The following is a 15,068-nucleotide window of genomic DNA, read 5'->3' as shown; positions in this document are numbered from 1 at the left end:
GACCTGAGGGGGTTTCTCTGAGCTATAAACTCTGTGTGAGAGAAGATAACCACGTGCCTCCTCGAAGAGTAGGGTCTCCGCGCAAAGACAACGGTGTACAAGTTGGAAGGACTCTCGTCTCTTTCCCAGCAACCTACGTGCTCAGGACTTTGCTTCGTCCTTTGGTGAGGACATGTGTCATGACGGTATGTATTACGAGCAAACTAAATGTATTTAACAGTCTAGTAAAATTTTTTCACTTCTTTTTCTTTCTAGGAAAATTGTGCATCTTGGATTGAGAGAAGACACGTACTTTTTTGATTAAAATTAATGGCACTATTTTCATTTTTTAAGATTTCACCTAGCAGAGACATTTTCAAGAATTAAGTACTGGTGTGCCTGTTACTTAAACGCCACCATACGAGTGAATTCCAGGTCCCACCGCTGTAAAGTACGTGAGATGCCGGGGGGGATAAAAGACCGTGAGTAGCTCAAGAACACCGAATGAGAACGAGAGAAGTGACAATTTGTTCTAAATCAAGACAGAGGATTCTTTCTTTTCCAACACAACAGTATTTGCAAAGGGTATTTACACTTACATCTTGTTAACACTGTGACATGATCTACACTGCCTGGAAGATTTTTGAAAGTCTTTAGGAATCTGTTAGAAAAGCAGCACTAATATTAGGAGCCTGACAAATTCTCTCCATCTGCCCCGTCTTGTAAAATAGCGGGATTACAGTTTACAGAGAAAGAAAATTGATATTTTGTATTCAGACCTAAGACTCCTTTCAATTTTTTTAAATAATAAATTTACTTTTTATTGGTGTTCATTTGCCAACATACAGAATAACACCCAGTGCTCATCCCATCAAGTGCCCCCCTCAGTGCCCGTCACCCAATCACCCCCACCCCCCGCCCTCCTCCCCTTCCACCACCCCTAGTTCGTTTCCCAGAGTTAGGAGTCTCTCGTGTTCTGTCTCCCTTTCTGATATTTCCTACCCAATTTCTTCTCCCTTCCCTTTTATTCCCTTTCACTATTATTTATATTCCCCAAATGAATGAGACCATATAATGTTTGTCCTTCTCCGATTGACTTATTTCACTCAGCATAATACCCTCCAGTTCCATCCACGTTGAAGCAAATGGTGGGTATTTGTCGTTTCTAATGGCTGAGGAATATTCCATTGTATACAGAGACCACAGCTTCTTTATCCATTCATCTGTCGATGGACACCGAGGTTCCTTCCACAGTTTGGCTATTACTTTCAGGGATCATTTCTATAGTTTGTTCCTTTCAATTTTTTTGATCGTGATAAAAGACAACCTAAAATTTACCATCTTAACCAGCTTTACGAAGTTCAGTATCCACTACACTATCTGTGTAATTGTCCCCAGCACTGACCTCAAGAGTTCTCTTCATCCTGCGAATCTGAAACTCTGTCTCCGCTAAGCAGCAGCCCTCTCTTCCCTCCCACGGCCCTGGACACGGCCGCTCTGCTCTCCCCGTGTGACTTGGGCCACTCCAAGTACCTCATACAGGTGGGTCACACAGTACGTGTCCTTCTGCGTGTGGCTATTGAACTCAGCACAACATCCTCGGGATTCATCCGTGTTGAAGGTGTGTTGCAGAATTCCCTGCCCTTTTAAGGGTGAATTACGTGCTGTTTCATGTATATACTACATTCTGCTTACACGTTCATCTATGGGTGGACACGGGGCTGCTTCTGTGTCTTGGCTACAATAACGCTCCTCTCACTACGGGTGTGCAATGATCTCCTTGAAACCCTGCCTTCAGTTCTTTTGGCCATAGACCCAGATGTGGAATTGCTGGGTCATTAGTGATCTTATCTTTAATTTTTTTTTTTTATCTTTAATTTTTTAAGAAACTGCCATTCTGTTCACCACAGAGAAGGCACCTTCTTACACTCCCACCAATAGCACACAAAGGTCCGAATTTCTCCATGTTCTTACCATCACTTTTAATTTTCTGGTTCTTTGTCAGTAGCCATCCTAGTGGGTGTGAGATTGTATCTCATTGTAGTTTTGATTTGTGTTTCCATAGTGATCACTGATGCAAGGCAGCTTTTCATGCATGACTGGCCCTCTGTACCTTGTTGGGAAAAACGTTCGAGTCCTCAGACTTAGGATTTTTAAGGAACACATTTACCCATATATCCATCCAAATATTACCATCTCCTCAACAAGTGTTCTCATGCCTTTACTGTCAATCTTTCATCCCCATCCCATTTTTTCACAAGAAAACCACAGAAAAATATCCCTCATGATATAGACACAAAAAACCTCAAAAAGTATTACCAAACAGAATTGAGCAACCTATAAAATGGGTAGTCTGCAGCAGGACCAAGTGGTGACATTCAAAAGTGAATTAATGTTATACACCATATTAGTAGAATAAAGGGAGAAAAGCCCTAAGTTAACCTTGAAAGTCACAGAAAAAGTATTTCACAGAATCTAACACTAACTCTATGATAAACCCTCTCAACAATGCAGGAATTGAACTTCCTCAACCTAACATAGGGCATCTGTGAAAACCCACAGCTCACACTGTATTTAATGTTAAGATGAACACGTTTCCCCTAAGATCAAGACTACAGCAAGGGTATCTCCTCTTAACACTTTGATTTGATATTATCTGCAAAGCTCCAGCCCATAAAATACAACAAAAAAGCATCCAGATTGGAAAGGAAACATTAAAACCATCTTTAGTCCCAGACAACACGATCTTATATGTAGAAAATCCCAAGGAACACACTAAACAATTTTTGAATTAATAAATAAGTTCAGGAAGGTCACAGGATACAAGATACAAAATACCTATACATGGGCAGCCTGGGGGGCGCAGCGGTTTAGCGCCACCTTCAGCCCGGGGCGTGATCCTGGGGTCCCGGGATCGATCTCGCGTCGGGCTCCCTGCATGGAGCCTGCTTCTCCCTCTGCCTGTGTCTCTGCCTCTCTCTCTCTCTGTGTGTCTCTCATGAATAAATAAATAAAATCTTTAAAAAATATATATACTACACAATTAGAGGAATGCAAAAATAGTTTGTAAGTTGTTATCTGGCAAAGGATTTGTATTCAGATTATATTAAAAAAATTTAGTGAGAAGACAGACAACTCATCTAAAAATTGGGAAAAAGTGTGAGGAGGCATTTAACCAATGAATATATACAAATAGCAAATATGCCCATTTGAAATTGCAAATTAAAATCACAATGAGGGACACCTAAGTGGCTCAGCGGTTGAGTGTCTGCCTATGTCTCTGCCTCTCTCTCTCATGAATAAATAAAATCTTAAAAAAAATTAAAACCACAATGAGATAATATTTCATATCCACTAGAATAGCTACAATGAAAGATCCAGACAACACAGTGTTGGTATGGATGTTGAGAAACTAATCCTAATATAGTGTTAGTGGGAATGTAAAATGGTGGCAGCCATACGGAAACAATCTGGCAGTTCCCTGAAAGTTAAGTATAAACTAACCATAGATTCATTAATTCAACTTCTAAGAATCTACTCAAGATAAATGATACATGTATACACAAACATACATGATTAACGTGCATCGCAGCCTTATTCATAACAGCCAAAAACTGGAAACAAGCTAAATATCTACCAACTAGTGAACAGATAAACAAAATGTGGTATGTCTAATAGGATACAATTCAGCAACAAGGATTTAATCAATGCATGCTACAACATGGAGGATGCTCAAAAATATGCTAAAGATGATGCAAAAGAGCATATATTATAGTTTTATTTACAAAATGTCTAGGATACTCATAGAAGCATATAAACTACCATCAGTGACTGCCTATGGCTGAATGTGCGAATGGGAATTAACTGCAAATGGGCACAAGGAAACTTTCGGGGTGATGGAAATTTCTAAAACTAGACTGTGGCAATGGCTGCATAATCTATACATTTATTAAAAATCATTGAGGGATCCCTGGGTGGCGCAGCGGTTTAGCGCCTGCCTTTGGCCCAGGGCGCGATCCTGGAGACCCGGGATCGAATCCCACGTCGGGCTCCCGGTGCATGGAGCCTGCTTCTCCCTCTGCCTGTGTCTCTGCCTCTCTCTCTCTCTCTCTGTGTGACTATCATAAATAAATAAAAATTTAAAAAAAAGATTAAAAAAATAATAAAATAAAATAAAATCATTGAGTTACACATTTATAATAGATTAGTTTTATAAAATGTAAATTACACCTCAAGAAATGCATGAAAGATGAATGTGTGTTCTGCAGGAGCTGAGGATAACGTGCTGTGATCATCAGCTGCATCACGTTGGATGACAGTGTTATTTTGACAAATTATTTAAGAAAAGTTTTTTTTAAAACTCTATTATTCTTGATTTTACCATTTTCCCCTCATTATTTATAAATTATAATGCTTTTTTAGGTATATATTCATTTTCTGTCTTCCTAATGAATTCTTCATTTTCCATTATGCAAGATCCCTCTTTATATGTTGTACTACCTTTGTCTTCCTGTCTATTTTGTCTGATATTAAGAAAGACTTGTATGCTTTACATTTAATGTTTGCATTGTATATTTTTTCAACCTTGTATTCTTAATTATCCTCACTTATTTAAATGTGTCCTGGTTGGCTCAGTCAGTACAGTCTGTGACTCTTGATCTTGGGGTTGTGACTTCGAGCCCCACATGGGGGAAGAGTTTATTACTTTAAAAAAAAAATACGCTGTGTCTCTTATAGACAAGATAAGATGTATCTTCTTTTATTATTTACCCAGTCTCACAATTTCAAACTTTTAATTTGGTGTTTGGTCCATTTACAAGTTTACAATTATTATAATCATGGATATGAGTGGGCTATTGTTTTCCATACATTTCTATTTTTTCCATCTGTTAATTTTTCCTGTCTTCTACTAGCCATATTTTTTGAGTTTCATTTTATGTATTCTATTAAATTCTTATCTATACTTTATTTTTTAGTGGTTGAGGTACAGCTTATGCATCCTTAACAGACCCATATGGGGTCAATATTCTAACCATTTGCTGCTCTTCAAGTTTGACACTATAAACTTTCTCTTTCACCTCCACTCAAAACACACCTGACACTACTCATTTTCTACTGTTCACACCCTACTTCCTACTTCATAAAAGTAATAGCCACACAACAGTATATCCCATTCACCCATTTTCATCCTATGTACAGGTGTTTTAAAGCACATTACAACAGGAAAACATAGTACTCCATGTTCACCCAACTATTTACTGTTTCTAGTGCTCTTTTTTCCTTTTTACAGATTACATTTTTCATCTAGTATCATTTCCCATCAGCCTAAATGACATCCATCAGCACGCTTGTAGTGCAGTTCTGCTGGCACCACATTCCCTCAGTTTTTGTGTATCTCATTATGTCTTCATTACACCCTTGTTTATTAAGGATATTTTCTCTGAATATGAGCTGACAGGTTTTTTTTTTTTAGAATTTATTTATTTTTATTCATGAGAGACATAGAGAGAGGGGCAGAGACAGGCAGAGGGAGAAGCAGGCTCCATGCAGGGAGCCCGATGTGGGACTTGATCCCGGAGCCCCAGGATCACGCCCTGAGCAGAAGGCAGATGCTCAACCACTGAGCCACCCAGGCATCTCCCTCTTAGGACTTTAAATATGTCTTCCTATTGCCTTCTGGTCTCCATAGTGTCTTCATGTAAGTCATTCATCATTCATATGATGTTCTCTTGTATGTAACACGTTTTCCTCTGATGACTTTCAAGATTTTGTCTTAATCTTTGGATTTCAGCACTTTGACTACTGCCAACTTAGGTATAATTTTTTTTTATACTCCTCCTTCTTTGGATTCAATGAACTTCTGGGATCTATAAGGTAGCATTTTACATCAGTCAGAGAAGTTCTTGACTCTTATTTCCTCAAACAGGTTTTCTGCCCTCTTCTCACTCCATCTTGGATTCCAATTCAAAGTAGGTTAACATTGTACCATAGATACTTAAGGTTCTTCTATTAACTTTTCTTTAATTGTGTCTCCCTGTTCCTCAGTTTCTCTTCATTTCCTTTCAAGCGTACAGACTCCTTCATCTTCCCTCTCCAATCTGATGTTACAACCAATCCAGTGAAATTCAACCTGAGTGAAATTTCTTTTCTCTGCTCAGCTCACATATTAAGGCAACATTTTCCTTTAGTTCTTTAGTCTATTTTTATTTGATTCCCTGAATAAATATTTATAAACACAGGTTTAAAAACTCCATCTTCTGCTGTTTCAAACACCTACACCAGAGCTCTCCAGCAGAAATATGAGTCTTATAGTTTTCAACCTTCTAGTAGCCACGTTAAATAATATATGGATACAATCAATTTTAAAAACATACTAATTAACTCAAAATATTAAAAATATTATTGTTTCAGTAAATAATAAATATGAAAATGAAATAACCTTCCTGTGATTTTTTTTCATATGAACTCTTCAAAATCTGGTGTGAATGTCACACTTAAAGCAAATACAGTTGAGGCCAGCCACATGGGGTTAGTGGAGCACAATGGAGACCATCTTATGTTCATTTTACATTAACTCCTTTTTCTGTGGCCCCAGACTGCATTTCTTGCATCTCTTCATATCTAGTTATTGTTTACAGAGTAGTAGGCATTGTGGATGGCATGTGGATTCTATAACCCTCCTCTAAATCTGTGTGCTTCTTATTTTAGCAAGCAGTTCAATTACTGGTTGATCATCTTGACGCCGACAGACTTGGAGTTATTCTTTGCTAGTGTGGATCTGTGGAAAGTTCTACACCTTTCATCTGCCTGAACTCAGATCTCTGCCTCTGCAACGGAGCAGAATGACCAGCCTCACTCAGATCTCAATCCCTAGGCCATGGTCTAAACATTTATTCCAGGCAGAAAACTGGGAACTGCGGGGCTCACCTCACAAGTTGTCCTGCTGTCATGTCAGGTTAGTCTGTCACCGCTGGGGGTCCACGGCCTAAAACAGCTGTTCCATTTGTTTGGGACAGTTTTATAGTTGCTTATAAGTGCATGGGTTAGTCTAGTGCCAGTTATTCCACTATGGTTAGAAGCAGAAGTGCTTGGCAAATCCTTTTTATATTTTTGTATGTAAAAACTAAAGGAAAACTTCTCCTATAAAAGAGTGTCAGTGTAACAATCCCTAAGTAGATCTTTTCCAGAGACTCTGATACTCATCAGTGACTAGTCATTTCACACAGAAAGTAAATACTTTAGGAATATGCTCTGAAGAGCTATGGACACGAGATGAATTCCAACAAATGTTATCAGCAACCAAGAAAAACAGAATGAGAGACAATGAAGCTTAGCCCTAAGATTTCATTCAAACAAATATGGTTATAAATATGTAGACACCTACTACACACAAAATAGGTTGTGAATAAAAATTTTTATGATGATGGTGCTGGCATTTGATTGTACAAAACTATCCCATATGATATTACCACCAGGACTCTTGCATGACAGTGTACAAAGTGTATTATATGGCATACGAGATTTGATTTATAATCAAATAATAAAATGCAAACATTTAATCAAAAATAGCATTTCCAATAATGTTCTTTTATATTTTGCAAAGATATCTATACAATGTTTGATTTTCTACAGTTTTGTGTTTCATCATGAAACAAAAAACAAAATAATCTGAGGATGGATTCAACATGTGAAAAAGCACATAATGAATAATTTCATTGCTTCCTGCAATGAAATGCATTTTAAACTCATCATTTTTCATAAAAAAAAGGTAGCTCAGAAAAATGACTATCTCCTTGAATGGTGTCTAGTTCCAAACACTTGGTTTAAGTGGGTTTGTTATCCTTGTAAGTCCATTCTGTTTGCTACAAAAACATAGAAAATAAAACTTTTCACCACATTAACAGTAGACAGTACAGATATAAACCCCTGGTTATATGGTCCAATTAATCTATGATAAATGAAGCAAGATTATGCAATGGCAAAAAGTCTCTTCCACAAATGGTGTTGGGAAAACTGGACAGCCACATGCAGAAGAAGGCATACATCACACACAAAAATAAACTCAAAATGGATTACGGATCTAAAAATGACACTGAAACCATGAAAGTCCAAAAAAGCAGCCAATAGACACTTGGATACAGGCCTTAGCAATATTTTTTGGACCAGTCTCCTCACACAAGGGAAGCACAGCACATGACTGTCAAACTGAAAGCTTTGCACAGTGGAAGATCCATCAACAAAACAAAAGGTAACCCACTGGATGGAAGAAGACATTTGCGAATCATGTATCTGATAAGCAGGTTAGTATCCAAAATGTATAAAGAGGGGCTCCCTGGGTGGCCCAGCGGTTTAGCACCATCTTCAGCCCAGGGTGTGATCCTGGAGTCCTGGGATGGAGCCCCACGTCGGGCTCCTTGCACGAGGCCTGCTTCTCCCTCTGCCTGTGTCTCTGCCTCTCTCTCTGTCTCCCATGAATTAAATAAATAAAATCTTTTAAAAAAATGTATAAAGAACTTGTACAACTCGAGACCAAAAAAAAAAATAAAATAAAATAAAAAATAAAAAAATCTAAACTATCTGATTAAAAAAATGGGCAGAGGACCTGATTACACATTTTCCAGAGAAGACACCCAGACGGCCAACAGACACATAAGAAGATGCTTAACTTCACTCATCATCAGGCAAATACAAATCAAAATCAGCTATCACCTCACATCTCAGAATGAGGAGTATCAAAAATAAATAACAAATGTTGGTGTGGATGCAGAGAAAGGGGAATGAACCCTCGCACACTGTTGGTGAATGCAAACTGGTGCATCTGTTCTGGAAAACAGTATGGAGGTTCCTCAAAAAGTTAAAAATAGAGCTAACCTATGATCTAGCAATCCTGCTTCTAGTTATTTATCAGAAGAAAATGAAAACACTAATTCAAAAAGATGTACCCCTATACTTTTTGTAGCATTATTTACAATAAGCAAGATATGGGAGCAGCCCCAATGTCCTTGGACAGATAGATGGATAAAGAAGAAATGGTAAACATAAACAATGGAATATTAGCCATAGAAAGAAAGAAATCTTGCCATTTGCAATGATGTGGATGGACCCTGAGGTCATTATGCAGAGTGAAATAAGTCAGAGAAAGACAAAAAGTGTATGTTTTCACTCACATATGGAATCTAGAAAACAAAACACATGAACAAACAGAAACCAGAAAGAGACTCAAATATGGAGGACAAACTGGTGGTGACCAGAGGGGAGGCTGGTGGGGGACAGAGCAGGTGAAGAGGACTGAGCAGTACAAACTTCCGGCTATGAAACAGGTCCGAGGATGCACAGTGTAGTGTGGGTAGCACAGTGGGCAGCACTGCCCCAGCTGCGTCTGCTGACCAGTGACCACACAAACCACGCGGGGCACTGAGTGATGTGTGTAATTGCTGAATCACTGTGTTGTGCGCATCTCGGAGTTGAAGCGTGAGGTTCTTGTACTCTCACTGCTCGCACACAGTCAGGACTAAACCTCAAAATACTCAAAAAAAAAAAAAAAAAAGTGTCATATACGTTCATCTGTTCTTACCGCGGCAGGTAACTTAGGTCCAGAGAAAGGCAGAGTGGTCACAACAGCATGAATAATGTTGGAACCCAATTCACAGGAAAAACACAAAATAATTTAGGCCTGATCCTTCATGTTTTCTAAAGGTACCTGGATATTAACTTTGTGCTTTACTTGGGTTTTGAAGATCATAAAACAAAGATCATCATTATTTGGGTAAAGCAGAGAACTTAGGTAGGTAAATAAAATTCAAGGTTAAATAAAAGCAAAAATATAAATAGACTATTACCTTCAGTCGTTTAGATTGAGGCTGTTGACAGGCCTGTGGACCAAACTGGCCCTCTGCCGGTCTTTGTAAATAAAGTTTTATTAGCACACAGCCACTCACTGCCGGCTTTCAACCACCACAGAATAAGCAGCTGTGACAGATGCTACTTTGTCCACAGACCAAAATACTACCCACGTTACAGGAAAAGTATGAGGACCCCAAAGTGAGGTCACTGCATAAATTGTTCAATTCATTTGGTTTCTTAATACAATCCCATGACATAGTTACATTCGAAGGACTTGAGAATCTGCACACCCCAATCTAGGCAGAAGACAAGTCCAACTTCAGTTACAATTATGGAGGCAGAAACTCTTCCCTTTTGCTACGTGAAAAATTAAGTAAACTTTTGTGAGAACTTAAAGGCTGCATCATTTATGAATCTCAATGAGAAGATTAAAATATATCTTTGTGTCAACACACATGTAATGTTAATTTTCCGTCCACCTTTAATGCAGAGTATACATGCTGGACTTCTGGTTCACAGAATCTGACTCACAGCACCATTAGTTTGAAAGCTGCAGAGACCAGGATTGCCTGGGCAGGCGGTGAATTAATCTTTACGAAGCAGACAGTGGGCCCGCTGCTCACCTGGAGGTGTGTAGGCATCCATCGAGGTCTGCACAACCAAGGACCTGCGTTTGGAAGGCATAGGCACCGCCATCTTCCTTTCTTTATGTTTAGCCAGCGCTGCCTGCACAGCCTCTGTGTGGACGTCTGAAACAGAAAGAGAGCTCAATCACCCCATTGTTCAGGGACATCCCAAAGGCCTTGTGTTCTTTTTTTTTTTCTCCTTTCTGTCTGGTCCTGTGTAATGGCTTATCCTCCTACGGAAACTGTCACCAACAGATGGGTGGGGAAGGAAGGAAAAGAGGCATAGACCACGGGCTTGAAAGCTACAGGGAAATGACATTCGAATTCATTTAGACTTTCAATTTTTTTTTTAACCTTAGAATCTGTATAAATAATCACATGCTGGCTGCAAAGTGCCACGTGACTATTCTTAGGCCAGCGGGCCTTGACCTGTGTGGGTTTTTCCTCAGAGGTCACACCCCTCAAGCCTCGTGACTTGTTTCGGTGTTCTGTTGAGGGGGCTTGGGCACTTCCAGGCTGTGGCAGTAATCCCCACCGATACTCACCAGGCCCTCCGGGGCCGGTCACTATGTTTGGCCTTTTGAGTATACTAACCCACTGTATTCACCCCACAAATATTTACTGGACGCCGACTTTGTAAAAGCCTCCTCAGGGCTGGGGGTACGGTGCGAACCAGGCAGACAAGGGCTCTGTCTCGTGCAGCTGACTTGCTAATGGGTACGGTACAGGGCAGGCATCGAAACAGGATCGCAGGCTGCCCACGCAATGGGGAGGCCGGGCGGGTGCTGCTCTGTGAAGTCTGACTACCGAGAACAAACGGCCCTTCTGGCAAGAGTTTCCAGGACATGGAGAGCACGCAGCTCCCAGGTGTGGAGAGCGACCGGGCAGGTGCCGGCAGGGGACAGAGACTGGGGAAGGACGTGCCACGAGGACGTGCACGAGGGCTGCAGAGGCCGGGCAGGGAGCTGGCCCCAGTGAAGTCTGACAGGGAAGCGCTGGGGATTTGAAGCGGGGCCGCCAGGACCGGAGCCCGCGAGTGGGGACCATCTGGCTGCTAGGATGAAGGCCGCGGGAGAACAAGCGGAAGCAGGGGACAGGCAAGAGGCACCAGGCAGGCTCAATACTGCCACACCATCCCACTCGGTCCCACGGAGGCGGGGCTCCAAGTACTTCACAACGAGGAAGCAGAGGTATGAAGCCCCCCCACTTACTACCGTGGCGAGTGGTGTTGCTAGGTGTGAACACCGCCCCCAGAGTCCACACCCTTTACCACCAAGCACACCACAATCTAGCTGTTCCTACGAACATGCCAACGGCTTAGCATTTCAGAACAGAGGCCACCCAACCACCCCCACAGGCCACCCGCAGCCGGTGTCTCTTCTTTTGAAAGTGTGAAAAGACACGGTAAAAAGAAAAGCTATTAAGTGGAGGTCAGTATTCATTTACAGGTGCGGAGGAGAGAGCGGAAAATACACATGCAGTGGAATGCTCCGACCTTAAGTACGTTTGACAAATTTTAATACTTAGAAATCCATCTATAGAACCATTGCTGCAACCAAGACAAAGGACATATCAACCCAAAGTTCCCACGTGTGTTCTTCCAATCAATTCTCACTCCGGATAACCAGCTTGGTTCTTGACCTTCACACAAATAGGCTCACACAGATTATGACCTCAGAATTCTATGCGCCAGCGCTACTTGCCGGATATACACATTCGTGTGGCTGCGTGGTTGGGTTCAGTACCTCATGGGTTTGACCGATGAGAATTAATACAACATATGAACACATCGTAATTCGGTCATTATTCCTCCAGTTGATGGATGTGTATGTCATGTCCAGTTCTGGGCTACTACAAAGCACCAGCAGCGAGGACTCACGTACATGTCCACGTATTTATGTGGACATTTTCATTCCTTTTTGCTAAATAGCTAAACATGTAATTGCAGGGCCATGTGGTAAGCCCAGGCTCGAATTTTAAAGAAATCACCCAACCGCTCGCCAAGTGGTTATGGTAGTTCACATTTCCACCAGCCGTGTATGGGATTCCAGGCCTGACCCATCTTTACCAATGCTTGGTACGCTCGATCTTTTCCACAGCAGACACCATCATGGTTGTGAAGTGGAATCTCCTTGGGGATTTAGGTTTGCATTCACCCGATGGCTGAAGCTGAGCACCCTCCGTGGACATGAGTACGGCATCTGTCATGAAGTACCTGTCAAAAGTTTTTTGTCTATCTTTTGAGCTGCCTCTTTGTTACTGATTTATAGTAGTTCTTTACATATTATAGGGACAGTTACTTTCAGGTGTATGTTCTGAACCTATTGACCCTGAGTCCATGGCTCCCCTTACCAGTACACCAGATGAGAAATTGTTAACCTTCAGGAGATCTGCTTTATTTTTTCCAGTGCTTTTTGACAGGAAGCAGCACCTACACCAGCCACCTAGCTTTGCTAACAGGACACCCCACCCCCACGTCCTCCTTCAGACTCATTCCACCCAGCCTGCCCCACTCTGTAGGCATCCCTCTGAAGCGGCTCCAGTTCCCATCCTGGTCTAACGCCCGGGCCCCCCCCACCACCACATTATCCCACAGATCTATCCAACTTGCCCACTGGGCAGGAGTCTGTCCAAAGCACTGCCTTCCTCATCTCATTCTGCAAGCAAACCTACAGTGAGCAGCAGCACACCAAAGTGACACCTGCCATGGAGAGAGGGGAAGATAACCCACATATCAGTTCAACTGCAGCCCGAGCAGGGGTTGGGGGCAGACATCTGGTCTGACTGCCGGCCCACCCATCAACAAAAGCCTCACAGGGGGCAGCAAAAAGAGACAGCCCTGGACTTCAGTTACTCCACCCTCAACAGTCAAGTGGGGGCAGATACCTGGTCGGACTGGAGGCCCCACCTCCAAAGAAAGCCCTGTTGGGCCAGCACAAGGAGAGCACCGTGCAGTACGGTGTGACAGCAGCCCCACAAATAGGCTAAGAGGAGGCATCTGGTCTGGCCCAAGGCAGCCAAGACTGGCCCCTTACAGCAAAGGGACCAAACCCTGCCCACACAGGCAGAGGGCCACTGCAGGTGCCTGGAAGGCAAGCATGGTTTGAGCACAACAGTGGGACACACACAACATAGGAGACACCTGACGTGCCGGGTTCTGGTGAACGGGGGACCCTGTACAGTGTCTCCAACAGAGCAGCACAGGATGCCTTCACGAGACCACTATTTTCAAAATGAGAAGACATACCTGACTCTCCTGCCAAATGAAAACAGATACAGAGAATGAGACACAGTGAGACGAGGAATATGTCCCAAATGAAAAAAACAGTATAAATTCACAGCAAAAGAGCTTAATGAAATGGAGATGAGCCATATGCCTGCTAAGGAATACAGAGCAGTGATCGTAAAGATACTCACTGGCCTTGAAAAAGGAATGGAGGACTCAGACTCTCAGAAAAGAAATAGACAATAAAAAATGAACCGGCCAGAGATGAAGAACTCAATAACTGAAATTAGAAATTAGAAAGTGTCTGCAAGGACGTCCGCTCAGCGCACAGCAGCGGGGCAGGTGAGGCCGTGGCCGCAAAGCCCACTGCCCGGCTGTAAATCCCAGCTCCTCTCTGCAAGCTCGGGCCTCAGTTTCCTTAGGTGGAAAAAAGGAATGAGAGTCCCACACACAGCGGGGCCGTGGGGGTGAAGGACTAGCCAGGACGCGAGGCCCAGTGGGGAGCCTGGCCGTGCAAATGCAGACATTTGCCGGGTACCTCCTTCCCAGGACCTGCTGCTGCTCAGCCTGAGAGGGGACAGCCTCGTGCTGCAGACGCCACCTGCACCAGGGGCCCGGGGCCAGCTCTGCTGCACGGCGACCACTGCTGCTGACACCCTGGCCTCGGCCCAGCACCAGCCTTGCACGTCTCTCTCCGGGCAGTGGTTCAGGTAGAGCACACACCGGGAGGCCGAGGCGTGGGCAGCAGGCGGAGACGAAAAGTGGAAGGACACGGGGTGGGAGGCCACTGGGACAGCGGGAGGGCCATCCCCAGACACGTGGTCCTCATCTGTCCCCACCACGGCCTCAGTGGACGTGTGGTCCAGGGGCCAGGAGCACAGAGCAGAGGGGCTTAGGTCGGGCCCCCGACATCACCCATGGGGCCTCTCATGGGTCACCACTCGCTCTCTTCCCCGTGGAATTACTTCCAATGAAGGATGAACAATGTCACCATTCAGACACTAAATGAACACGTACCGAATGCCTTCTCTGTGCCAGGCTCTGCTCTGGGCGTAAGTGAGCCTTTTTTTCCCATCATAAACTCATCCCATGTTTAACGAAGGCTTTTGTCCTCAGTGAACGACACGAGAGATAAAGTTTTACATCAGCTATAAACTACCCAGGAAAAACACCAAAAGTTCATCAGAGAAACAAAGGCCAGTGGCCTTGCTGGTATGAAGTGAGGCTCTCAGGCTCTGGAATCGGGCCGTAGGTCACACGAGCCACATAAGCGTTAAAACGGTGCCTGGTACAGAGCAAATGGCCACCTTCAAACACTTCCATCTATGGTTTTATATTTTGCACCGCGAAGTCTTGCACATCTTCCGTTTCAATTTTCATTAGGTTCTTTGTAA

At 42.9% G+C, this 15,068-nt stretch overlaps 1 protein-coding gene across 6 annotated transcripts in view; it reads right to left on the bottom strand.

The window, feature by feature from the left end:
* The window catches only part of DIP2C (disco interacting protein 2 homolog C), a 252,745-nt gene that overhangs the window by 124,435 nt on the left and 113,242 nt on the right, over window positions 1-15,068 (bottom strand). For all 6 annotated transcript variants that reach the window (XR_007406048.1, XM_049101447.1, XM_025445451.3 and 3 more), the window contains one exon: window positions 10,446-10,571. Coding sequence is in view for 5 of the 6 variants with exons in the window: in XM_049101447.1 (XP_048957404.1) it covers window positions 10,446-10,571 (126 nt within the window). In the remaining variant the exon portion in view is untranslated. The remainder of the gene's footprint in view (window positions 1-10,445; window positions 10,572-15,068) is intronic.

This window comes from Canis lupus, chromosome 2, assembly GCF_003254725.2.
Source record: "Canis lupus dingo isolate Sandy chromosome 2, ASM325472v2, whole genome shotgun sequence".
NCBI lineage: Eukaryota > Metazoa > Chordata > Mammalia > Carnivora > Canidae > Canis > Canis lupus.
Note: the sequence above shows the minus strand (reverse complement) of the source record. Positions and strands in the feature narration are given on the sequence as shown.